The 26,485-nt window shown below is 36.5% G+C and overlaps 2 protein-coding genes and 1 pseudogene across 2 annotated transcripts; 1 reads left to right on the top strand and 2 right to left on the bottom strand.

Annotated features, from left to right (window-relative positions):
* Nucleotides 1–1,933: 1,933 nt before the first annotated feature.
* LOC144637128 (uncharacterized) lies at nt 1,934–2,645 on the bottom strand (annotated as a pseudogene).
* Nucleotides 2,646–7,090: 4,445 nt separating this feature from the next.
* On the top strand, nt 7,091–20,308 carry LOC144636044 (histamine H2 receptor-like). The gene is made up of 3 exons (XM_078495185.1): nt 7,091–7,296; nt 18,009–18,094; nt 19,081–20,308. The coding sequence occupies exons 2-3, from the start codon at nt 18,025–18,027 to the stop codon at nt 20,208–20,210; spliced, it is 1,200 nt and encodes a 399-aa protein (XP_078351311.1). The 5' UTR covers nt 7,091–7,296; nt 18,009–18,024; the 3' UTR covers nt 20,211–20,308.
* Nucleotides 20,309–23,473: 3,165 nt separating this feature from the next.
* On the bottom strand, nt 23,474–25,506 carry LOC144636056 (trace amine-associated receptor 1-like). Its single transcript, XM_078495199.1, has 2 exons — nt 25,444–25,506; nt 23,474–24,783 (listed from the first exon to the last, which is right to left on the bottom strand). The coding sequence occupies exon 2, from the start codon at nt 24,769–24,771 to the stop codon at nt 23,683–23,685; it is 1,089 nt and encodes a 362-aa protein (XP_078351325.1). The 5' UTR covers nt 24,772–24,783; nt 25,444–25,506; the 3' UTR covers nt 23,474–23,682.
* Nucleotides 25,507–26,485: the final 979 nt, after the last annotated feature.

Genomic DNA, 26,485 nt, shown 5'->3' with positions numbered 1-26,485 from the left:
TTTTTAAACACTAAGATGGAATGGGCGGGGGAAGCAAGGGCGCTCCCTTGAGGAAACTGATATTCTCGGAAGGTCTTAGGTTAAACATTAGGAACAGGCTACAACTATTTTTTTTTTTTTTTAATAGACAGTTAATCGTAAGGAACTGATGAGAAATACGAGATGTATCTCTGAAGAAGCTTAAAGGATTCATAATGACGTTATTCATTTCAATCAACACTACCAGAAGCAATATTTCTTTAAAATATATTAGCAACATTTATTACCAGAGGAAATCGTATTTTTCTTTAAATGATATATATCAAAACAATAAAAAACAAAGTCTTAAGTTTTTTTTACATAATATTCTTCTTTCGGGTATTTGAATACCACGGGCTGCATATGACATATTTTCGTTATATTTTTATAACATATATAATACCGTAATTTGTATGTGTGTGGTTTATTATAATTATTTATTCAACTTATAATCATTAAAGTCAAACAAGGTGGCGTCCTTAAAACCTCACCAATATTGACATAAAATAAACAAATCTACACTGGAGCGACATGTATTGCGGCATTCGAGGCGATCAAGAACGCCTTTCATGTAGTAGACCTATTAAAGCGTCGTCTGAAATATTAAATAGTCCTGTGTTGCGCTTCATTTACTTATATCTTTATTTAAAAAATTTGAGGGAAGACGAAGATGAGCTAAGATTCCAAGAAAATGCTCTGTTGTACACCAAAAGTTGTCAGCAAAACCATCTATAGTTTCACGCTGCACATATTTTGATCTTGGTGGACTGTCGCGATAGCTAGAAAAGCACATCGTACAATGCGCAACGTGAATTAAATGAAAACTACTAATGAGACAAGACAGTTATATGATTGTAATTCACATTTCAACTGTGGTGTGAGCTACCTTACTCCAGTCTAATCCACCGTTCTCCATCCCTCCCCCCCCCCTCCCCCCACCAAAAGCAAGGAACGCCACACTCCTCTTCTGTCGACTGGTACGTTCTGAGCATGCGCTTGCAATTATCTTGGACTCTCTCTTCTCACACCTGGGTTCAACTCCTGTAAGGGCGCGCGGAAGAGAAAGCTCATGGACTGGACAAGAGCTACTTAGTACCTTGAAGTGATGCTTCAGCGCCGAGCGCGGTCAAACGACAGAAATATGCAAAAAATAAGAAAAGTACTGCAAAGATAAGGTTTTAATTTTCACAGTTCAAAGTTCGATACATTACCGGTATCCTAAGGGTTTACTAAGTTTTTTTTTACTAAAAAAGTTCTACGTGTTTGAAAATAGCGATATGCGGACTTGTCGGCACCATTTGTCAAAGCACTTTGGTTCGGATGCGAAACATTTAAAAAGTAAAAACACTCGTTTACCTGAGGAAATGGGGTTATGCTTATACTCAGCAACTATTTCTATCTCTATCCTTGCTTATACTGACACTCATGACAGCGGTGAAGCTTCAGCGTAGATTAAAGTTCTTTACAACAACTGTGTATCACAACTGATCACAGACGTAAACTTCAAAGTAAACAAAAAAAAATATAGACACACAGATCTTATATCGATAACGTAACTAAATTGGAAGTTGACGCCACTGTGACACTATTACGCTTATCCTGCAGATTCTGCTTTAAAATTGAACCAACTCATATTGGGTCAATCTTCTTCGTGATGCCAATTGCAATTAAACAATCGTGTTTCTTAATGTGTATTTCAATAGATAAGAATAGATAAACATTTGGCAAGACCGACCAAATGATGTTTTTTTTTGAAATTGTATGTGGGCTTGCACTTTGATGAACTATCTCGACCATTCAAAATTAACTTACTTAATTAGTTTTCCAAACGCAGTTCCCTTACTTGAGTTTTCAGATGTTCTAACGACTTTACTGTGCCAATACTCATCTTGGGAGGCTTTTTTATCGGCGCATTTTATAGCATAATAAGGATGCACTTCTTTGCTTGACATTCGTGTTTACAGGGCGCAGCAAGTGGGTTGCAAGTTTGAATGCAAGTTTCTACAGCTGAGCTGCATTTCATGCTGCAATCTCCCCCAGGGCAAAGCTGCCTGCATTTAGCTGACCGGCATTCTATCTTACAGCTTGCTCCTTTGCAGTTTTGCACGCATTCCTCCGACCTGCATACCATAGACTTGCATTCGCCTTCGGCGCACACTTGAGTGCATGTAGCAGGTCATGCGACGGCAGTCACCTTCGTCACAAACTTGTTTACACGAATGGACTGACCCGTAATATCTTCGACAGATGCAGCTTCGCTTTTTAAAGCACTTGTGTTGGCACAATCCGGTAGCTACGAAGCATCTTACGGTATAGGGCAGAGCTTGAATTTGCGGGCGCACATTTGAGGTGATACAGTCTCCCAACTGACAGAATGTATAGCACTTCTGAGCAATGCAATTAAGTTGACAGCCGCCTCTGGCACACCACTGGTAACATACTTCAACGTCTCCAAGGCACCGCATGGTACATCCTCCCCCTCTACACAGTTGAAAACACGACTTTGCTTCACACGCCATCTCACAGTCACCACCAATGCATTCTTGCACGACATTCTTGGTGACAAACCGAAGAACGCGGAACCTAGCAGAGCAAGGACGAGAACCAACGACAAACTCAACCCACATATTGACGCCGAGTCTAGGAATCGAGTCTGGGTAAATCATGCTTTACCGGATCTCATAAATCATGCTTTATCGAATCTTTACCGTACCGTATCGAATGATAATATTTTGGTCTCAGCTCGTTGTCTAATTTTTGTTTGCAAAACAGTTTTCAATCCCAAACAGTTCTAGAGCCATACTGTTTTGGGCGTCACAAATTTATATAAGGAAAATAAGTACAAACATCGAAGTGGACGGTGTGTATTCATGTTATAATCAATCTTTTTTTTTTCTCGCGCCCGATTAGTCTAAACACTTCACGTGACGCGATCAAAACGTAGGAAAATTCGGTGTTATTACCACACTCAGCTTCGTGGATTACAAATAACGCGCGAAACAAGTACAAATAATGCCTTTATTGGCCGTTTTTATGCTAGGGACGATAAAGTCATCTTTCTTATTTACCGTTTTTATACTAGTTAACGGCGTCCTGTTTTTATAGTAGACGCCTTTAACGTCTGAGACGTTAAAGCTGTCTGTTAAAAGCGTCGAAGTTCAGGCGCTCTTACGACTCAGATTCAAACTTTATTTTTGAAAAATTGAGGCGGTCTACTTCAATCAACCAACGCAGCCGAAAAGCAGATGCAATAGAAAATGTTCCTACAGAAAAAACTTTCTGGTATCGTCTTAATGAAATATTTACAGCTGTGTAAACTTGCCCAATTTCGAAGATCTTCAATGATGTTTGCAGCCATTTTGAGGGACTCGTCAGAAACAGGCGTTTTATCAACTGGCCTCGCAGACATACCTCACACCTTCAGAAATAAACAAAGAATAGATATAAATGCAGTGCAGTTCAACTGAAAGAGAATAAATCGTGTTTAAAAATGGAAGCTCGACTTACATTTTGACTGTTACGCAGGGACGGCGGAGCAGTTTTCCAGGTGGGGGGGCTGACTAGTGACTTTAAGTGGGGGGGCTTAAGAGACTCTTCTCTTAATAAGTCTTTATTTTTTCGGGAAAAGTGGGGGGGCTAAAGCCCCCCCAGCCCCCCCCGGCTCCGCCGTCCCTGCTACGGACGTACGGTTGTTACTATTGGAATTTCGCTCGATGATTCCACTAGAAATAACAATGTTTGACATACAAACTTCGACTTAATGTAGCCTATGAATCAGCTCAAGGCAGTAACTTCGTGCTTTTCCTTCCTTACTGGCATACAGCAAAGATTTTCCATTGCAAAACGTTGAACGTCGAAGAAACAGCTGAAGAAACGGCCTGTCGGTCACTACTTCATGTATGAGGCATTATACGGTACACATACGGTTTGGTCTTTACCTGATGCTTGCTGTTTTGTCGTGAAAACAACTTCGCTGTACGCCGGTAAAGAAGGGAAAGCACGAGGTTACTACCTTTAACTGATTCAAACGCTACATTCAGTCAAAGTCTGCGTGTCAAATATTGTTATTTGTTGTGGAATCATCAAGCGAAATTCGAACAAGAATGACCTTACGCCCGTAGAAATCGTTGAAATGTAAGTCGAACTTCCATTTTAAAACACGATTTATTCTCTTTCAGTTGAACTGCAATGCATTTATATGTAATCTTTGTTTATTTCTGATGGTGTTAGGTATGTCTGCAAGGCCAGTTAATGAAACTCCTGACGAGTCCCTCAAAATGGCTGTAAACATGAAGATCTTCGAAATTGGGCAAGTTTACACAGCTGTAAATATTTCATTAAGACGATACCAGAAGGTTTTTTTTTTCAATGAGAACATTTTCTATTACATCTACTTTTCGGCTGCGTTGGTTTGATTGAAGTAGACCGCCTCACTTTTTCAAAAATAAATTTTGAATCTGAGCCGTTTTCAAGTGTTTCATCAAGGTGTGTGATAGGGGTGTCGTTAATGTTTTGCTGCTAGCTTGATTCGAGCTCAATGTTCGTGAAAGTTGGTGTGATAAATTTAACAGACATAGTTTAACAGGCTGTGGTGTTTGTTTGGTACAGAAGTTGTTAGTTCTTTTTAACTAATTTTCAAAGTTGTGGTAAATTTAAGCCTTGACAGTGGTCGTTACAAGTGCTCGTTCGGGTGAACCGAAAATCCTAAAAACTCGAAAAAAAAATAATGATCCGGTCAAGTGTAGCCTGCGAATACAGCCGCCTCTCATTCGCTCCCGCTACGAAGAGCGAAACGCGAAGAGAGACGTCTGCGATTCGCGGCCAGAAATTCCATACTGATGACGTTAACAACTAATTAGATTTCCGCACACCACACGCATTTGGTGACCTTTGGTCTTGCATAATTATATTTTCGTTTTCAGCCGCTCATTACCTTATTGTTACTTATTTTCGCGGGACTTAATTTTCGCGATTTTCGCGATCTTCAAAAAATCGCGAAATTAAAGACCCGCGAAAATTTATTTCAAACGTTTTTTATTGTATTTTTTATGCTAATTAGGGATTTTTGGCCAAATCGCGAAAATTAAGTGCCGCGAAATATGCCCGTTCCATTTTCGCGAAATTAAGTTCCCGCGAAAATAAGTAACAATAAGGTACTTGCTTGATCACAGACACTTTCTAGGCAGTCAAGGACACATTTACGGGTCACTTACACCGGACAACTTCATCGCGAAAATTAGGAATCCCTATACGAGTTTCACATTAGTAAGATTTGGAAAAATAAGCTGTGAAATCAATAAATGACATTGTTTTGGAACATGAGCGCAACTCTCGCAGGTGTTGGGCCATAAATACGTACACTGCAACGATCATAACAATTCTTCCGAGTTAGTTTTTACTTTCCCTGCTGTTCGTCAAATTCTGTCTTTCTGTAGCATTTATTCTTCGGTTGAGGGTCGTTAAGGATGGTTCAGGTTTATCTGTTGCTTGTTTGTTTTGCTGGCTGCCTTTAATAATATGTCAACAATAAAAGTTTGGTGTCAAAATTGATCTATTTTTAACGATCGCAGTGGCGCATCCTTTCTGTACATCTTTGAGGTCGTTCATCTGGTTATAAAGCAGTTTCTTTTTGTTTCCCAAATATACATGAATTCTAGGGATTCCAAGGTATAGCTTCAGTATTATTTCACGATCCTTCCCCCGGTCAACTTTTAGTTCGCAATAACATCCGGTTTTTTACCGTTCGTGTAATGAAGTGTTATATTTCGCATACATTATGTAAATTAACTAGCTGACCAATCAGCGCTCCTGTCCGGATTCTGGACAGATTTACGTCATCAGTATGGAATTTCTGGCTGCGAATCGCAGACGTCTCCCTTTGCGTTTCGCACGTAGTAGCGGGAGCGAATGAGAGGCGGCTGTATTCGCAGGCTAGGTCAAGTGAATTGTGGTTTTAGTATAAGTACATGAAAGTCTTGCAACACACTAGAAAAGAGCGAAATCTATTTAACAAGCCAGATCGGGCAGACCAGTATTACAGACACAGCCTCTTAACGTCTCAGACGGCTTTAACGTCTCTAGCATAAAAACGGCCATTTTTCCCGGCCGCGCGAAAGATTAAAAATTGATGAAAAGTCAGCATTTCGGGAAGAGGAAACGTTGGATGATAAAGCTCTTATAAAAAATAATTTAGGGTGTAGTATCGATGTACATTTTAACTTGTCATTTGTATTTTGACTCGCCTTACACATACTGCAACAATCGTAAAAATATACAGCGATACTACGCACTGAAATGTCTAATAAGACATGCGGTCTGCATTCTCAAGTTTAGTTTTCATTCTAGGTTCTAGTACATAAAATAGCAATGGCTTTTAACTCCGACGAAAAAAAGGAATTTATAAACATATTTGAAGGATAGTAAGCAAATTAACTACACTGTTTTTCGCGAAAATATGCACATGTATGCAGAGATATTTGTCCTTGCTTTCTAAAGATCACAGGTTTCCTCGCGCGTGCTTCGCTATCGTAGAACTGTTCGCTTCTTGGAACAGATAATGTCCGCGGTCAAATATATCAGATGGAGGTTATTGTTTATTAATACACACCATCCTACTTCAATCCTACCTTCTAGGACGTGATGAAAGTCAGTCAATAAAATCGCACGAAAATGGTGGGTTTTAATTCCAATTTAATTTCAGTAACTAAACGCAACCTTAGGAATAATGGTTTCATACATTAGAAGTGCGAAAATAATCAGCTGACTTATAACTTAAGTTTGTTCTGGCTCTATACATTTCTAAACTAAACTTTATTGGCTAAAACACAATTACTGGTAAACCCAGCAGTTTACATTGTAGCCCATGAAATATTAACAAAGGAAAAAATAAAAATCTATTTTGCCTTTGTTTACTTAGATCTTTGCACACTTTTTTATTAGCTTTGTTTTATTTATTGTTTTTCTTTTTTTCTCTCTGGAGTAGTCCTATTTTACCATTTCAAAAGTTTTGCTTGGCAGTCCAATAAGACAGACAGATGTACTAGTTCTTTTGTCGTCACAAAAGCGCACTATCACTCTGCCGTTAAAACTGTGCTTGCCAAAGACTATTGAATTTGGCAATGCAAATTAAGATGTTAATTCTCAAGAGGTGGTAATTAACCTAACTAACTAGAAATGCCGTTCTTGAAGGCTTTTTATTACTCCTTTCTCAGAAGGCGAGGATAAAATAAGGATAGAGAACTTGCTAGAAGAAAACAGATCTATTTTTTACCGGTGAGTGTCAAATTACATTGTTTTTATCTCATTTCCCGATTATTATTACTTCAGATGTCAAACAACGCATTCAGTCGGATGTGCAATAAAAATAGACGAGAAGCTAGCGGCGAATGCTTATTTCTCTTGCCCTGTTGTCGGTTATTGAGCATGTTACTGGTTGAAAACAAATTTAGATAAGCTGACTGATGGCGGAAAATCCGGTTATTAACTGTATTACGTCGGATACGAATCTAATCAAAGTATTACCTATTTCTGGAAATGGAAAAAGTGATTTATTTTTCTTGCAGAAGAAAGATCTTTAAAAATTCACTTTTCATTACACGGAACCAGAAAGGAGAGTTACCTCCCCAATGGTAAGTCTTTTATCTTATCTTGAAAAATCAACAACTAAGAAAAAGGAAACGTCAAAAACGAACAAAAACTGAAATATATACCTCATACAATCAATATGTGATACTCTTATTTACACTGTGATATCTCATTATAGATTTCGGAGGGGTATGTATTGTTTTTCTTTTCCAGCGTGGAATTTCGCTTGCAACGCCACAATATGAATATTTATCTAAAATGTTTTGACCAACGTTTGTATAGAATTTGTTCAATCATGTCGATGCTGAGATAATTTATATTTTTTTGGCTTATTTCCTAAAATGAATACCTTCTTTATTCATTCGGATAGTCAGTATCACAAAATAATTAAGAAGAACCAAGAAAGATCTAATACTGCTCGACGTTTCGGAGTCATCTTGACTCCATATCAGGACTTGTACAGTATGCAATAAGGGACGCTACAAAATAATTATTCAGATATTGTACACCACATACTATATCTAACCAGTAGCTTAGAATATATCACCAATAGTTATTCAAGTTTCTGAGAGCGGCCGGAAAATTGCAGATGTACATCTCCAGTAAAACTAAGTCGAATATACAGCTAATTCTAAAAAGAAAATTGTGAGCAAGCTGCGGCTACTCACGGTACGTAACTAAATTATTCCATTCATCTGTAAATTTCAGCAAATATAATCCATCAAAGTGTTCAAAAAAGAATTCAAGGAAACCAGGAATTATAGTTGTATCAAGCGAAATTCAAAATGTGATTTTAAGTGGATTTCTGTGATTAGATGACTTAAGAAAAGGAATTATTACGTGCTAGGAAATTATTAAATACTAGCATCTTCTAATTTCATCTGCGAAAATTACCTTGATAACAAACCTTAACCTAAACAAATAATTACAAATAACAAATGCATCTAGGCAAATATTGAAGCCTTAAAGTTTCATTTTGTGTTTTAATGAAATTTAAGCGAGCCAGCGTCATTTTAATAAAAAAAATCAACGTGAAATCTGTATGGCCCGGAAAAGTTATTGATTGAACAGATGCTCGATCATAGTTAGTAACTAACTGGATTCGCGTTTAAAACCTCTTTGTTCATTTGAACTATGTATTATGGGGCATCCAAACGATGTTTCGTAAGATATGTATACTTTACGCACCGTGTACGTCTCATGATTTGGCTGTTTATTGTGCATTGTGTTTCATCTCAAGATTGAAATATAAGTTCAGTTAAGACCTTTTCGGTCGGTCAGCATACAAACGATGTATCGAACTTTGATGTATGTTTTACTTATTTTTTCAAAATGTATTGTAATGCCAGTCTTAGAAGTCGTAGTCAGAGAAACAAAGTGCATTGGCGCCTTTGAACTGTGAATCCCAGTTGATGAACTTTTCTCTCACTAGGACAAGCTCATCTTTTGTTGTCATCTTCGGCATTAGGCCTGGCTTTTGTACTTTTGTTTTATTCAAGCTTCAGTTTCACTAGATAGAGCCCACGAAAATTGCTCTTACAATTGTTGCCCAAGTGCTTAAAAATTCCCTTCATCAATTCGTTTTAGTATTTTAAGTGCAAGTCGAGTCAATTGTCTTTACCACTTGTGTATAACCCAACTTGCTTTGTTGTGTTCAATAATGGTGTCATAGAGCCACTGTGGCAATTTCTCCAACCACAAAAAAGCCAAGTAAGTATAAAAGTGCTCCCCATGTTCCCTATTGTAATCGCCTACTACCCTCAGAATATCAATCAGTCAATCAACGAACAATCTCCGTCACACGAAAATCATAACACAACAGCGTTTTAAATGGTAGAGGCTTCGACAATGTATCTTATGAATTAAATGCGTAATGAAATTATTTGCCTGACTTCAACAAAGTGCCAGCAAGTTTTTTTATAGCAATGATTTTTTTACGTCGTAAATATAATCGCAACCTGAAAAATTCAATTTCTTGCCAAATAAAATAAAAAAAAATAAAGCAAAATGGTGTATTTTAATCTCGGTAGCAAAGCGAGAAAGATGCAATATTCATCATGTCACGAGCGTATGCCAAAGAAAAATCTGAGTCTCGAAAAGATTCGAACCCATGACCTCGCCAAGCTTGTGACACGATTAGTTACGTAACATTTTTCTCAATGATCTCCCCACGCTCGTGACACGATTATTACATAACGTCTTTCTCGCTTCAATTTCATGTTCTTTATTTGTATTTTAGGAAAACAAACTTTATTAAGAGTTTATTTCCTTTACATTATATCCAAAGGAGCCGACAGTATTTTCGGATGAAAAATACCAAGTAGTGTTTGTTTTTCTATTTTTTTCTTCGTTGTGATAATCACAACCTTGATAATTTATTTCATGTGCTTTGTATTTTTCAATTTAAAAAACTATGTTTATAGGTTTTCCCTCAGGCAGGCAAGCAGAGCTAATCTGCCTTATATTATGATGTTGTTCGGTATATTACAGATTTGTTTCAATGAGCTATTCTGTTGGGGTGGCTGAAGCAAAATTAAATTTTCTTTTATTAGAATATGGTCTGCAAATGTGATCAAACAAACATAATAAAATGTCATGTTTTTGCGGTTTTCGTATGAGCGCGGGGTAAACCTAATGCAGATTCATTTTTATCATGTCTTTTGTTTGGAGTTACGTCTTTTTTGTTTAGTTTAGTTTGTTTGTTTTTTGTTTTTTGGTCGCATAAGTCTACAGATTTTTACTTGTGAGCATTTTTTTTTGTCATTCATACAATCAATTTATTTCTGACATCGTGGATTCCCTCTCGACCATTTCCTTTGGATGATTCAGGCTGTCCAAGCGGACCCAACTCAGTCCTAGTAATGGATATACATACAACAACACAAGTGGCGTAAAGCGAGGTTTCAAGTTGTCAGTAACAGTATAGAACAGACATTTGAGCACTAAAATTTATTAACAATTATTCACCGAAGTGGAGGTGGCTGATAATTTTAGGTGTATTGACTTGTTTTACCACCAATTTCTCACCAAAACCTCATCATCAGTTTTTCTCGGTAAGCTCTGTTAGAATTCAGTTGCAGTTTATATTCAAATGGACAGTCTTGTGGTACAGGTCCTATCCTATCTGTATTAGTAGCTTATCACAACCGTACGCTGAGATGCAAATTAATGACGTCACAAGTAGTTCGATGACAGCTCCTCCAAATGCGAGAAAAAGTTGGTTTTAGCACAAGAAGGGTTAAAAAAAAAAAACCTCGTATGCCACCAACCTACAAATTTTAGAATATGACTTATTTCGAATCAAACGAGTCTATCAAGTCACCTGGCTAAAGAAAAGCAATTTTATGGAACTTTGAAGGAAACTCTTTCATGTAAAATATCTACTATAGGAAAATGTAAACCTAATAACAATGGCTGAATTCTGTGTGGTCAGGGTATTGGCAGATTTGAAACACTTACTATTATTGAAATTGGTGCCATGATGAACCGCAGATGATGATGATAATAATAATAATAATAATAATAATAATAATAATAATAATAATAATAATAATAATAATAATAATAATAATAATCATGTATTAAGTAAAGAAAGACCAGTGTATGCAATTTTAATTTCTTAAAACAAATGAAAACAAAACACAAAAAGCTAAAAAACTTGGGAAAGGTTTACAGCGATGCTGACGTCTGTCTAGCAAAAAGCCGAAAAGTGCAACTTTCGGGTTCTCTCGGTGTCTGCTTCCGTTGTGCCGTTTTTTCGGGTTGTCTTTTTTTGTCTGTTGCACCTTCGGTGTGCCGCGGGCAATCTCTGGTTGGCAGACACTTGGAATTTTTGTGTGACAAGATTAGGTATATGAGAATTGCTATTTCTTGTAGGTATAAAGCACAAGTTTCTAAATATGTTTTCGAAAAAGAAAAGGGATGGCTGCATTTCAAGTATATCTTACAAATTGAATATGGAAATCAAAATTGCTAAGATTAGACGCTTTTAATTTTCCGTAAACAAGCATGGACGGCTCAGATTTTAGTCTTGTATGCGAATTTGTCATGTAATACTTAAAACTCAATTCCCAAATATACATTAAGCCGTTCCTAACTTGTGACAATTTTTATTTTGTAAAATTAATTTAACTTCCTGGTTTACTTACTGTTAAATCAATAATCCGCTCATTGTTATGAATTGGTTAGTATAACACTAATTTTTCTCCATATAAAATAATACCCAGTGGCCAATGACATTGCTTATTGAAAGATTATATTCCAGTTGGAGTGATCTTGAAGGATCTTTGTTGATCTGAATTATGACTTAGGAAAACAAAAATTACTATCAACTTTGAGGAAATCATTCAGATGTAAAGCCATTACGGTCGGGTAAGTTGAATAATGTCAACGGATGACAAATTATGCATTGCGTGCACTCAGCCTTTGAAACTAATCACCCGATATGGCGGAGAAGCATATGCTGCAATTTGGTTTGAATTGGAGCGAAATTCAACAGCAAAAAATTAACACCTCGCATCATAGCTTAAACGCGACCAGTTTTTTTTTTTTCAAATAAATTTCAGATTAGGGAGCCTTTTCAAATACTTCAGGGTTTTTTTTTTTTTTCGGCTTTCTTCTGTTAAAGAGTGTTATTTTTTCCTTTGCTGCCAGCTCCTTCTTTACGATAGTTTATAAATATTAGCGTTCTGTCCAACAAACATCAAGGTCTTTAAGGGTCTTGTAGTATAATTGTTCCTTTTGCGTCACCTAAGTGTATCGAAGGTTATAAAATGACAAGCGCCGGCTGAAGAACCGAAAGAAAACACCGGTTAGCCCTTTTTTGTATGTTTTCTTTTATTATCGATCGTTATTCTAATTCTGAATCATGTCAAAAAAAATGTAATGTACACCAAATTTGCTGACAAAATAAAAACTCAGGTTTCTAAATTTGCTCAATTCGTCATTTATACAAGGACGTTTGGAAACCACTTTTAATATTTGTTACATTAAGCCCATGCTGCGAATTAAGACTCCGTGAGTAAGAGCTGCAGGGCTGATTACGACACACGTCAGTCTTGATTACACTGGTACATAAGGTTTCAGTTCGGGTTTCATTGATAAAAAGAGCGTTTCGACGATTTGAAAGAAAAGTGAAGCACCCTGAAACAATCTCCATTAAAATGTCATTAGTTAGTTTCAAAAGAAGATTGAACAGCGCCGAGTTGAGATTTAGGCGGTATCGTTTGTGGAATTATTAGTTGTCTCTGGGCAGATGTTGATGATAAATTTGTTTCATAGGAAGTAATCAACGATCATAAAAGGCAAAAGGTGAACATTTGCATAATTATATTGATGTAACGTTCTCTTTTCAGAATTTACATAAAAAATAATTTTGCTTCAGCTTGATTTAACATCAGAGAGCAAGCACAGATCTAGAAAAATATTTATTTCATTTATCCTAACACAAAGTAGGACGCAAATACATGTAACTACACTGGTTTGGGAACATCACTTTTATGAATTGATCATGAAAGGTTAGTATTTAAAGTACAGCAACTCTATTTTATAAAACAAGGTTTCGTGCTAAAAGCTACTTTTTTAACGGGACAGTATATTTCAATTTAATAATTATACGCGTTGTTTAATACTACTCCAACTGACAGGAGCTGGCTCGCCAGCTAGAGAGATGTATGAACTTAGTTGTACCAAGAACAAATCCGTGTAGTGGCAAAACAAACACTCTGTACCATTCGGCCGACCACGCAATGTCCCAGACATTTCGCAAAACGGTATGTAGCTAGATGTTATTGAGCTAGTGAGGGGCCTGTACTTCGGAAATATTGCAAGTTTATTGGCCAAGCCGAAGGCGAGGTCAACAGCTTTAAGTTGTATTATTAAGGTTACACTACAGACTACAGTAGATAAATGGAGGTTTAATGTTATGTCCTTTTTAAAAATTTGCTGATACAAATGCATCCATTCTCGGAAAATGCACTTTAAAAAGTTGATTCATCATTTGCGCTTTTTGAGGTCACTTTATGCCTTCAAGTTTAACCAAAACTGTAATACACTTAGGTAAATGGAGGGAGGAAGGTTTCATACTGTTTTCGTTTGTACATATTCGGAGGAAAGCAATCCGACATGTACAGAATTATTTCGTGAGCGGTCCATTTTCTGTCTGCTCGGGAAACCAATCGGAATGGTCATTTCCATCGGCTATGGTATCAGTTTGCAAATGCCCTTTTTTCACGTTAGAAATTACAAGACTGAAGATCCTCGAAGACGGTTTTTTGTCCTAGTGTAAATTCCAAATCAAATCCGTCGCTTTAGACGAACAGTAGCCATAATAATAATAATAATAATAATAACCACCCGTCTCCTTTAATAATAATAAGAATAATAATTGAAATAATAATATAACCTTTATTTAACAATTAACACGATCTCAGTATTAATAGCAAATTCATGCTTGAGTGGTCGTGTTTACGTGTGACTAACTAGCCTACCTAATAAAAATTAATATTACATTGTAAGAAACTAAAATAACGATATTATATTTGAATATTAATATTTAGTAGACACATGGATGAAAATTAAAATACCACAAAAACAAACAATGCGGAACACGCCACTAGTTATACGTGCAACATTCACAAGTTATATGTTTTAGATGAATAGCTTTATATATTGGCTAACTACGTCATTAAACAAAAAAAAATGAGAAAGGGGTTGGCCAATCGAAATTGTATTCGTTGAATATCGATTCAGCCACTTGACGTTTGCATCAAAAGGAGAGAACAACAAAAAAAACAGTTCAACCGCGTCATAAGTTTTAATTTAGAAAGTCCCTTTCTTCCGACTCTAATTGAGTCATATTTCTAAATCTAAATGCAAAATAACGCGAAAATATACTATTTTATTCTCGAAAAGTATTGGTCATACATTCAGCAAATGGTTTTTTGCAATAAAACGAAGCAGCAAAAGAAAAGCAAAAATTGCATTTAACGGTGTCGTCAATTCTTATTTCGGAACTATCTTTTTGTATTTAGTTTAGTCAAATTTTTAAATCCAAATAACGCGAAAGTACTTTTTTTATTCTTGGCGAAACGTGTTTTTTCATTGAATTTTGTAAAGTATTTCAGTGTCTTGTTTCCAGAACAAAGCATTGTTTGGCCAAAAGCGACAAAACAATCTTTTCATTTGCGATGCGGTGAGAGTACGAATCTATTTAGATGAGTCACGAGTAAATTGTTCAAAACCTTACAAAAAAAGAGACATGCAAGTGAACTTTCCAGGCCCTTCATCGGTTTATTAATGTCACAATGGACAATTATCCAGTGATGAAGAGCCAAGCCCGAAAAGTTTATAGCTACTACTATCGATATACGAAATTTTTACCTTAGGTTACTAGTACCAATCCGTTTATTCTACTACTAACTGTTCTGTTCTCCTTTGGCAAGATATGCTGAGCACTGAGAACATGACAATTACCTATTCTGATAACTGAGATTCTGACACGACATAGTGCCCTGGACGTAAATAATCGATCCTTCCATTGCACGACATTCAAAGAATAGCACTCGAAAAAGAATTCGCTCCGCATAAGTAACATAAAACAGTTAAGTATTACAAGAATAACCTGAAAAAGGCAATTAGCGAAAGCGTTCATAAACCAAGCTTTCGTATAAAAAGTCAATGAAAATTTGCATTATATGTGAAAATCGTATCGTACAGTGTACATCCAACATCATAATTGTGAAATGCCTCATTTTTCATTTTGACTATCTTTACTTAATTCATGACATACACTAAAACAGGGATTATTCTGATTGATGTGTTGCCTTTGTTTGTTTCGTAGTTGTTTCTTATTTTGCTATAATGAATATTATTTAATGGCTATAAACGAAAATTTAAGCCTTCGCCACCAACTGTTCGATATTTACTGACAGTCGCTTTAAAGAAGGCTCTTTGTTTTGAAAGCAGTTGTACGCTATAAAGGGCATCTAGAAAAAAACCCCTAACAATCAAGTTCAAAATGCATTTCTTCTAATGGCTGCTGGAGATTCCTTTAATGGTCTTTAGGTGCTAAAGCTTTCACATCAATTACTTAAGAGCTTTTGAACTCTGCAACAACGGCATATTGCAAATCTTCCGATCTTGTCCGGTGATTATATCCTTGTAATAATAAAAATCTCCCAAACTTCTTGACCTTACATCCGTTAGACCTACGTCAAGTACCCCTATTTTAGAGGAAGTCTTTGAAATCATCTCCACTAACACAAGAAAATGATTTCCTTAATAACTGTAAAAGTGGCAGTATATTTAAAGAAAATGAAAGAAAGAAAATTATTAAAATGAGCTTTCAAAGTGGGCTTAACATAATAAAATCAGTTTTTGAAAATAAATAAATGACCTCACTTTTTGCCTTGTTTTCCATTTACTCGCTAGTATAGCTCTGTAAACTACAATCCGCTCATTCAAGGAAACAGTGCAGTTAAAACAGTAACAGCAGGATCTAAATATTCCTTATAACTTACCTTAAACATTGTAATTTGCAAACTTTATATCTTCATAATTATTCCTTTTCCAATATTGAAATTACAGTTGTATGAAAAGAACCTGCGATGAAGCAAATATATATATATATATCTTTCTCTTTAAAATAATTGTTTAAGGCTCAGCAGTAATTGCACCATGCAGTCAATAGGCCTAGCAGATATAAATAACAACTGAAAATCGTTTCCGACAACTCAGCACGGTTAAGTGCAACCAGGCCAATTCTAACTGAAACCCTGCCTCCTAAGACTGTTTGACTGCTAAAAGATTCTCGGTATCATTGCTTTTATAACTGACATTACCAGAATATAATCTAGATATCAATGGTTTTGCTTTTGACCGAGGGGCTGTGACCTGGTTTTTCGTGATCGTTTCACAAAATTTTAGCAGCGTGCTAAATTGGTGTAAGCTGAATAACTGATAAATTTGCTATAACTCCGCGCTAAAAGGCTCGGATAGGGGTTAAGGTAAGTGCTTGGCCATTGAAACCGACATCAATGTTTGCCTTATATATACCGTGAATACATCAGTGTTATTTGCCGGTCGGGAACTATCTGTATACAGCTAGTGAAAACTGTGTCCGAGCTTCAATAAGCAAAAGCAGTGACGCGACAGACCGAAAGGTGGCTATGGTATTCACTTCAATTTTGACAAATTTGGTTGAAAATTGCATAATTATAAATTGTCCCGAATGGTGGAAAACTCAAATTTACGACTTATTTGATATTCCAGCTAGTTTAAAAGATCAAGTTCCGCGGTGTGATCAGAAAAAACTCAAATTTGCGTTTGCCAGTAGAGTTCTTAAGGACTGTTCCTTCAAGTACCCCTCTTCTACCCATACCATCTTTCGGTCTTCTGTGGGCACTTTTTTCCGAGAACCTCTGATGAAATAGCTGAATATAGAGAAAACAGTATTTTTTGGCGTCATTCCAGAGGCGGTACTCGACTTACCTAACAAATGACACACCGGTGTTGAAGTTGTGTAACTTGGGTCATAATAATATGCTTGAAATACGTCGAAAACTTAAATTCATAAAACTGCTCTCGCAAGCTTTAAATCCCGCGTAAAAAAAGCGAATATAAACAAATCTAAACAATTCGATAATACTTCTACTTCGTTTTATTACAAATACACATCCGTAAAAGGGGACTTTAGGAACTTTTAAAAAGATTTAAAATATAGTATTTAGTGAAGGAACTTGAATATTAGAATATTGGCAAGCAGTGACCAAACAAAATGCACACAAGCATAAGATTGAAAGCCTTTGATGCAAATTTGGCAACAAAGAGATATGTTTACCCTTCTTGCTTTGTCAAATACAAATCCCACTGTAGCCTAAGCGAAGTCAGGCTCTTTGCATATAAAATAACCGGTTAAAGTTTCGCACCTGGTGCGAAACTCCATATTCACATGGTGCGAAACTCACCTGGTGAATACGCCCTCGGGTTTCGCACCAGCGAATACAACCTAGATACCCCCTTTCTCTAGGTGCGAGAATTTATACTTATATTATAGATGAATGTCCATACTAACTACTAAAGGTATAAGGCTTTCACGGTGTCTTAAACGCTAAATAACTCTAGTCCGTACGTGAGTGGGAGTACAAGTGCCAGGTTTAAGAGAAAGTATTTTTACTCGCTCATTAAAAATACATAACTAAAACGGGAAGTTTCAACTTAGCAGCAAGAAAAAACCACCTGACTGATATATGATATAGCTTTTCACTGATATCTGACAGCTGCCATTTATGTTAGCCACAGTGTCACAACTTGGCGCCAACTTCAATAGTCGTCCTTGGCTTGAGCATCTACTTCGACTGCAATTTACTGGTGCTAACCCAAAAATATCCTAAATAATCAGTTGGCAGTATACATGTCGCAAGTATGATTTCCTCCTTGCTTTTCGTTTTTCTATCATGGATCTCAATAACTTTTTGTCCAACGCTTGGGAAGGGTGAGTTAGAATACCCATAAATTGGGCTTAATTCAATGTTGTTTATGTAACTAGCTATCATCTGATATTGGTAGGAAAACAAAGTAAGATGATCTTACTCTGTTTTCCTAATGCCCAACTGAGGGGAAGAAACAAAGCGTAAAAATTTAGGGGAGATTGAAACTTTCTGTTCTATTTCAAACATTTACCTTTTAAGTTTCCGTTTATAAAATAAAGTGAGAAAATTATGTAGCATTTAGCTCGTAAATACAAATTCAGGTCCGAGTCGTTCCTCCTGTTGATTAACCATTCTTCTTTGCATAACATCTGAATTTATCGCCCTTTCTCGTGTCAAACACAAAGGGGTGATGCTCCTTCATTTTTAAACGATTGAAATATGGGTATATATTGTGAGTTCACTATTCATAGCAACAAGATTGTTTGCACTTCCCGGCTGGCAACAAAACGTAACTATATTAAATAAAATGTTTCAATGCAATTCAAATTCTCATAAATTTGAATCTATATATGGATACGGTGAATGTTGTAGAAAAAAAAATTTGGGGGGGGGGAGAAAAAATTTATTTGGAGTTTTAAAAAGAAATATAATTAAGAAGAAAAAAAAAAAAAAAAAAAAAAAAATTTAATTTTTAATTTTTCCGACCATTAAAAAAAAATTAGAAAATTTTAAAAATTTGTCAAAGAAAAAAAATTTGAAAAAATTACAAAAATTTTAAAAAAAAAAAAAAGAAAAAAAGGGGGAGAAAAAAGAAAAAAAATTTTTAATTAAATAAAAAAAAATATATTTAAATCAGTAAGAAAAAAAAAAAAAAAAAAAAAAAAAAAAAAAAAAAAAAAATATTTTCTTAATAAAAAAAAAAGATATTTTCCATAAAAAAAAAAAAAATTTAACACACAAAAAAAAAAAGAAAAAAAAAACAAATTTTTATAAAAAAAAAACATTACAACAATGATCCCACTGAAGTATTATTTTATTTCTCCGACAGAAAACGTTATGAACGACACATTGCTGACTCAAGGGAGCACAGAGACCAAAGACAACAGCAAACTTATCGATCTACCTCAGAGCTGGACAATTTTCATCATCATCATGATGACTATCGTTCTTGTGTTGACAATAGTTGGAAACGTTGCTGTTATGGTTGTGCTACGTTATTCCAACGTACTCAACTCCATTGTAAATTCGCACTTTTTAATCTCTCTGTCAATTGCGGATCTCCTTGTAGCCATATTGGTGATGCCATGCGCTCTAGATGCTGTCAACACTGGAACGTGGAGATGCGGAACAACTTGGGGAATGTTCAACGGATTTGGAAACTTTTTATTCTGTATTTCGTCTATCATGCATCTAATGATGTTGTCGATTGATCGCTATCTGGCAATTGCTCGTCCGTTGTTTTATCCACTTGAAATGACAAAGTCGCGTGCTGTAATACTATGTTTTGTTTTATGGGTCTACTCGGCCTTGTGGGCGTTCTTGCCCTTATTTGGTGTAAGTTCGTACGAGTGCTTTATTGCTTACATTGGCAGATGTAGAGCGGAAGACTGGTCCAAGTATGGATTGAACTTTGCCTTTGCTATATCCGTTGTCTCTGGCACATACGGCGTGGCTTTAATCTCGATGGTGTACGTGTATTGGAAGATTGCGCGGGTAATTCGACATCAGCTTCAACGCATCAAAGACGTTACATGCAGCGAGCTCAAAGTGCCAGCGAACAACAAAGGAGACAACTGTCCTTCAAATACAAACAATCAAGCCAAAATGGCCAAGAAATTGAGTCGAAACAAAGGCGTTGTCACCTTAATGGTAGTGACTTTGGTTTACCTGATTTGTTGGTCTCCGTTTTGCATTTTGCTTTTCATAGAGATTGGAACAGGCGAAAAGGTGAAAGGGCCTTACAGCACTGTGGCCATGCTCGCTGGATTTGCAAATAGTTGTTGCAATCCTGTTATCTATTCGATAAAATACAGGAGATTTAGACTGGCAGTCATGAACATGTTTGTTAAAACCAATTTCGTCCTGAAATTTTCGGTGTCTAATGCTCGAATGTCTACGTTTGTTGGTGAGCAAGTCAGAAGAGTACATCAAGTGGAAGTAACAGAATCAAGACTGTGAAAATCTCAAGAAGGGGAGCAATTTTTCAAGACGTTTGAAGTGATAGTAATAGTCCGTTATCGGCAGCAACAGCTCTGCCGACAGGTCAACAACAGGCAAAACTAACAGGCAGAACCACTGCAGTATTTGTAACCCTGCTTATTTTTTCTTGAAGATATTTTATTTAGTTAAAAAATAACAACGACAAAAGGATAATACTTGAAATAAAAAAAAAAAATTGACAAATATGTGGCCTTCAATAACAGTCACCAACTAGACTATCAGAAAGTTTTTTTAATTTTTTTTTTTGCCTTTTTTTTAGTCTCGTTTCAAAAAAAAAAACTTTACAAAGTAAAACGATCTGCAGAGGTAAATAGAGTTAAGGGTTAATCCCAATAAAGAAAGAAAAACAGCATTTATTAAAGAAAAAAGGATAATACTTGAAATGAAAAAAACACTGACAAATACGTGGCCATCAAAAACAGTCACCAACTAGACTATCAGAGCGAGAGTTTTAAAACCTTACGAAGTAAAACAGTCTGCATAAAATAAATAGAGGTAAATAGAGTTAAGGGTTGGTCCCATATAAGGTGACAAAAGCAACCATTTTCTTGGAAATTATTATTGACAGCTATAAGCAATTCAGTTCTCGTTGGCTTAGTTCAAGAGTACCAAGACTCTCCCCACCGACAGTGTGACCACGACAACGATAGTGGGAACACTAGTCTATTTCAAACACAGTGACGGTGGCTAAAACATTTTTATAGTGCCAAGAATGAACTTGTCACGTAACACTTGATCACTTTTCTTGCGGTGAGCAAAAGTTCAACAAAAAGTACTAAGTACGTGATAAAAGCACTTCTTTTGCGATCATTGTTCAAGCTGCTGAATTTTTATTTCAAAGCAGACCGGGTTATAAAAAAAAAACACCGCGGGGGGGAAAAAAAAAATTTTTTTATACGGGGAGGCACCACCCCGAGGTCCAAACCCTTATCCTTTCATATACCATTTTTGACAGAAAAGGTACCCCTTTCACATCCTTCGATAGTGGTCCCTTTAATAGCTACAGAAGGTGATTCAATACGTCTCTTTTCTTAATTTTTTACTTGAATAAATTGAGATGCTTAAATGAATCGACTTCTCTGTGGGTCTGTTCGAGATACTTTGAACGGCCCTTTTAAATACCTAAATGACAGTTTCCCCTATCCTTTTGAATAATCCAACTCTTGAAATCCCTACCCTTTTATTATATATACCTAGAGACTGATCGAAAATAGAACCCCTTTCGTGCGGAGCCTCCCCGTATAGTCCGCTGTAGGAAGTAGCCCTCACCCAACCCCGGGCAAGCAGCTGGGAGAAATAATCTTGGAATTCTATCCTCATTCGTATCCACAGTAACTCCTTATTTATAATATTTATTATCAGTACGTGCATGTAATTAGAGAAAAGTTTTGAAACTATTCATTGTACATTTATTTATCAACGACTGTATCAGAGAAAAGCGAAGTAAAAAAAAAACAAACTGTATTTGCGTTAGTTTTATTGACGGTAATTTGCAAGTATAAAAATTTCTCAGAAGCCCTTCTTTTCAGAGAAGGTCTGAGATAATGTCCTCATGACAGCTTATTGTAGCCTACTACGCAGACATTCTTTGTGCAGCAGTTCTAGACACGACAGACCCCCAAACAGACCACTCTCCGAAGATTGTCCGACTGTTGTCCGAAGGCCATACGAACGTTTCCGAAGAAAACTCTTTAACGAAGTTTGCCGAACCCCCTAATGGATTTTCGTGGAACTAAAGTCCGAAGTAACGTTCCTTGCTTTTCGATCTCACTCCTCGTGAAACATCTACACAATCAGTAGCAAACTGACGTCATCGATGTTTTTACGAAATAAATGAGTAATTAAAAATTAAAATTTTTCTCAGTGAATGTTCCGTTTTTTCTAAAAACGAGTCTAGTTGCGTTTGACTTTTGTAGAGTCATTAGTTTTTTAACTGCGTACGTGCATAACGGACGAAAAGGCTCCGGGAACTCTGCGTAAACGTATATCAAAGCTCCTCCAATCCTTAGCTGACTTCACAGCGCATGCTCCACATCCAGAACCAAAATGGATGCTAGGAAGCTTGAAAGGACCTACAAGGTTTACTGACAGTTTAATTTCCTAAAAATCCCAATTCTACAATAGTCCAAATATATAAAAGAGAGTAAAGAACCTTTAGGCGTAACACACATTTTTCAATTAACTCTTGATTCATTCATTCATTCGTTCTTTCATTCATTCATTTATTCCTTCTTTCCTTCATTCATTCCTTCCTTCATTCATTCATTCATTCATTCATTCGCTCGTTCATTCGTTCGTACATTCATTCATCTGACGTGTGTGACATTGACAAAATTTTAAAAATCGTACAGTAGGCAATGTGCTATTACTCAACAACTTACTACAATGCCTAAATATGGTCAGGAAATCCTTTTTTTCTGCGAATTCTTGCAAATAGCTGCGTAGCCACAGTTTTTCTAGCTGTAACATGCGCTTTGTTTAAAACTCGTTAAATAATAGAATAACTGTCCTGCTCAATCTTGCGGGATATCGTCTGATTTTAGTTAACTCCCTATAGGGCCTCGTCGGCTAAGTATCAGGCTCTATTCCACGCGATTTCGAAGGATATTAACGATATTCTCCCTCATTAGCGTCCCTGCGGAGTTGCGGGTTCCAGTTCATACGAGAATACGAATAGTCTTTTATTAATATGCGTACAACACTTTTGAGTGGAGAATGAATGTTTATCGAAGGCCCTGTGCCTATGTACGTTTCTTGGTGCTTAGGCCTATCGCAAGTGTGAGCCTTTTTTGCGCCCTTGTGTCATGCTTAACTTTCATCGTGCGTGTAAACAAGGCTCTATGGTGACAGGTACAATTTTGGAATGAATATTAATTGGTTGTTCTACTGTTTAGATATTCTGGCTCTGCGCCCTTTTCGTGACACATGCAATGCTTTACAATGTAAAATAAATACGAGACAGAAGCTCTATTGTGTGGAATGGAAGAATAATAGACCAATCCAATTAGCTTATAACGTTTCTTTGTTTTATTTTATCCTATGTAATAAACGAGAAAACAATATTATTTATTTTTTCCTGCTCTTTTTTTTAATGGGTGGTGAAAGAATATTTCAAACGGTACCATATGTGTAAACTGTGGGCGAGATATTTAAAGAGAAAGACAATTTCACAGGTTTCCATCAGCTAAACGGGTTATTTGCGAGTTTTGATATAGTAATTTAAGATTTTAACTTGGCTCTGAGTTTTATGGTAATAAAACTTAAGAAATGTCTATCCATCCTTAACTTCAATCTCTATTTTCATGTTATTTCCTTTTTTGTTTTAATTCCCTGATGTTTGACCCTTTCTCCTTCAGCTAAAAGTGTCCATTTGTACGTGAAAGGTCTGTTGTTGTAACAATCAATTACTTTTCATGTCAGTTAATTTCCGTCAGTGTGTTTTAAAGTCAACTCTCTCCACCTTTCTGTCAAAATATGCGTTGTCTAGATTGACAGTCCTCTTTCCAATCAAACGCATGACTGCAGTTCTGAAGCTCTTGTACTTAATGGAATAAATGATAGGATTGCAACAGCTGTTGGCAAACCCAACCAACATTGCCAATGAGCCTACTGGTCCCTTAACTTTCTCTCCCGTTCCAATCTCATAAAACAGTAGAAAACAAAATGGAGACCAGCATATCAGGTAGACTACAATCACTATTAAGAGCGTGATTACACCTTTATACCTGCTGAGTTTCCTTGCTAAGTTTTGCAGGGCTACCGTACTTCTAGAAGTAGAGTTTATGCTGTTGTTGCCCGAAGAACTTGCATCATTTCCAGCTAAAACATTTGCTACCCGTCGGCTTTGATTTCGGATGACACGCGCAATCTTCCAGTAAACATACACCATCGCGATTAAAGCCAACCCATATGTCCCTGACACAACGGAAATCGCAAAAAAAAAATTCAAGCCGTACTTGGACCAATCCTCATCATTGCATCTGCCTATGTAGCTTATGAAGCACTCATAGGAACTTACACCGACTAATGGCAAAAACGCCCAAACTGCGGAATATACCCAGGCGACGAAACATATGACAATAGCTCGTCTACTGGTCATTTCCACAGGATAAAACAGTGGACGAGAAATTGCCAGATAACGATCAATCGACAGCATCATCAGATGTATAATTGAAGAAATGCAAAATAGAAAGTTTCCAAATCCGTTGATCTTGCCCCAGATTTTTCCGCATCTCCATGTACCTGTGTTGACAGCATCCAGGGCACATGGCATTACCAGGATAGCTACCAGAAGATCCGCTATCGACAGCGAAACTAGCAAATGCGAATTGACAATCGTGTTAAGAACGTTTGAATAGCGTAAAACAGCCAAGACTGTGATATTTCCAACAACTGTCAAGGTTAGAACAAGGATCATGACAAACATTAGGAAGATTGTCCAAGCTTGAGGCAAGTCGATCAGCTTCGCGTCCTCTTCTTGAAAGGCAGTTCCTGATCCGTCATTAGTTGTTTCGTTCATTGTGATAGTCAGCTGCAATGAACAAAAATTTTCATGAGTACTGTAACTGGAACATCCGAGAAGTGTATTCGAATTAAATTAGGGGTGGGAATTTTAGAGTAAAAAAAAAAAAAGAAAAAAATAACCAAAATAAAATTTTAGAGAACAATTTTTGAAGGACCATTTACCACCTCTTAAATTATTAGTTGCGCTTCGAATTTTGATCTAAGCGTTAGCACAATATAAAGTTTCTTTCCTTTGATTTGAAATTCAAGGGTTTCACATCAATCATTGATTATAAATGTTATAAAGCTACATCTTGAGTTGATGTAAAAAAAAGTATACAAAAAAAGAGAGCTTAGAGAGAACCGACGCAATTTCTTATGAACTACACTTTGAACAATCAAAAAACATTGCACTACTCTAACGCACTTTGACGAAAGAAAAAGGCGCTCTCTTCTATCTCAACTTAAACTACATGTACAAAGCATATGTTCTACACAAACTGAATAACTTAAGCTACTGGAAGACAGATATCGTTATAAATGCAATAAATCGGAGCAATATAATTTGCATCTTTTTTAAAACAAATATGCTATTTTGATCGAAAATGTTCTGAATATAATAATAACAATTAGCGATAAACCTGTTCCTGCTATTAATGATAAAATGTTTCTAAATCCAAACGTTTACCTTTCAGGGTTTTTACTGAGACTCGCTCTAAACACTTCTCCATAGGGATATGTTCGACTCAAGCGGATACGTTGGCGAGGAAATTTTGCAATTATATCCTATTGTTAGCTTGTCGAGTTCAATATTAGCACTAAAATGACGAAGACTGAGTGTGAAGCAGTGCACCACTAGAAGAACAAAGCGGTTACCACTTATCATGATGAGCTGTGAAAGGTATCAAATGTAAACTTCAATTTAATCAGCTGTTATTGTGCTGATGATGAATATTTATACTGATGAACACTATAAGAAAAAAATTTTCCAAGCAAACTAAGTTTTTGGTCCGGGTCTACTAAGATTTTACCTTATTGGAAGATTGATAAAGTTCTATGACACATGAATCGATCAAAGAACGCATACGAAAAAGCGAAGTAAAAAGAAAACAAACTGTAATCGTGTTTGTTTTGTAGGTAAACGTACGCAGGTACCCAAATTGTTCAGACAACCCTCTACAAATGGACTGACAGTCACTAATCAACTTATTACTGGCCGAGTTGTAGAACAAAAAACGAGGCAAAAGATATTTATTGCTGGTTTTCACTGTCACGATACGACACAAGAAGCGATTTCAATATATAGGAAAAAGAAAAAAATCTCAAGTTCGGTCTGCGGTGTCCGTTCGCGGCCCCTTTCCGCTTTATGCTTAGGGGATGCCATAACTGTGTCCTTCGGACACAGTTGGCCGCCGGGTCAGGCATCTGGACTCACTGTAACGGCTATCCTTGGCTTGAGCTAGACTTTCCTACACCACTATTTCTGATGTTCTCTGCACTGGAGGAAAGGCCTTTTTTCAAACAAAACAGCGTCACGGCACTCAGCTTCCCCGCTCCGATCCCCAGCAAGCGGATCGGAGCGTGGGCGGCTGTTTTCGCGGCTCGAGTCACATACGACGGAAAACTCAAATATTCAAAATGCTCTGTTTTAAAACGAATGACACTATCGAACTGGAAATTTGCAAAAATATATATTTTAGTTTATCTTTCGCCCATGACAAGAAAATTTA

The sequence above is a fragment of the Oculina patagonica genome, chromosome 13 (genome assembly GCF_052425735.1).
Source record: "Oculina patagonica isolate OP01 chromosome 13, crgOcupat, whole genome shotgun sequence".
In the NCBI taxonomy this organism is placed as follows: Eukaryota; Metazoa; Cnidaria; class Anthozoa; order Scleractinia; family Oculinidae; genus Oculina; species Oculina patagonica.
This window is presented reverse-complemented; position numbering and strand designations above follow the sequence as displayed.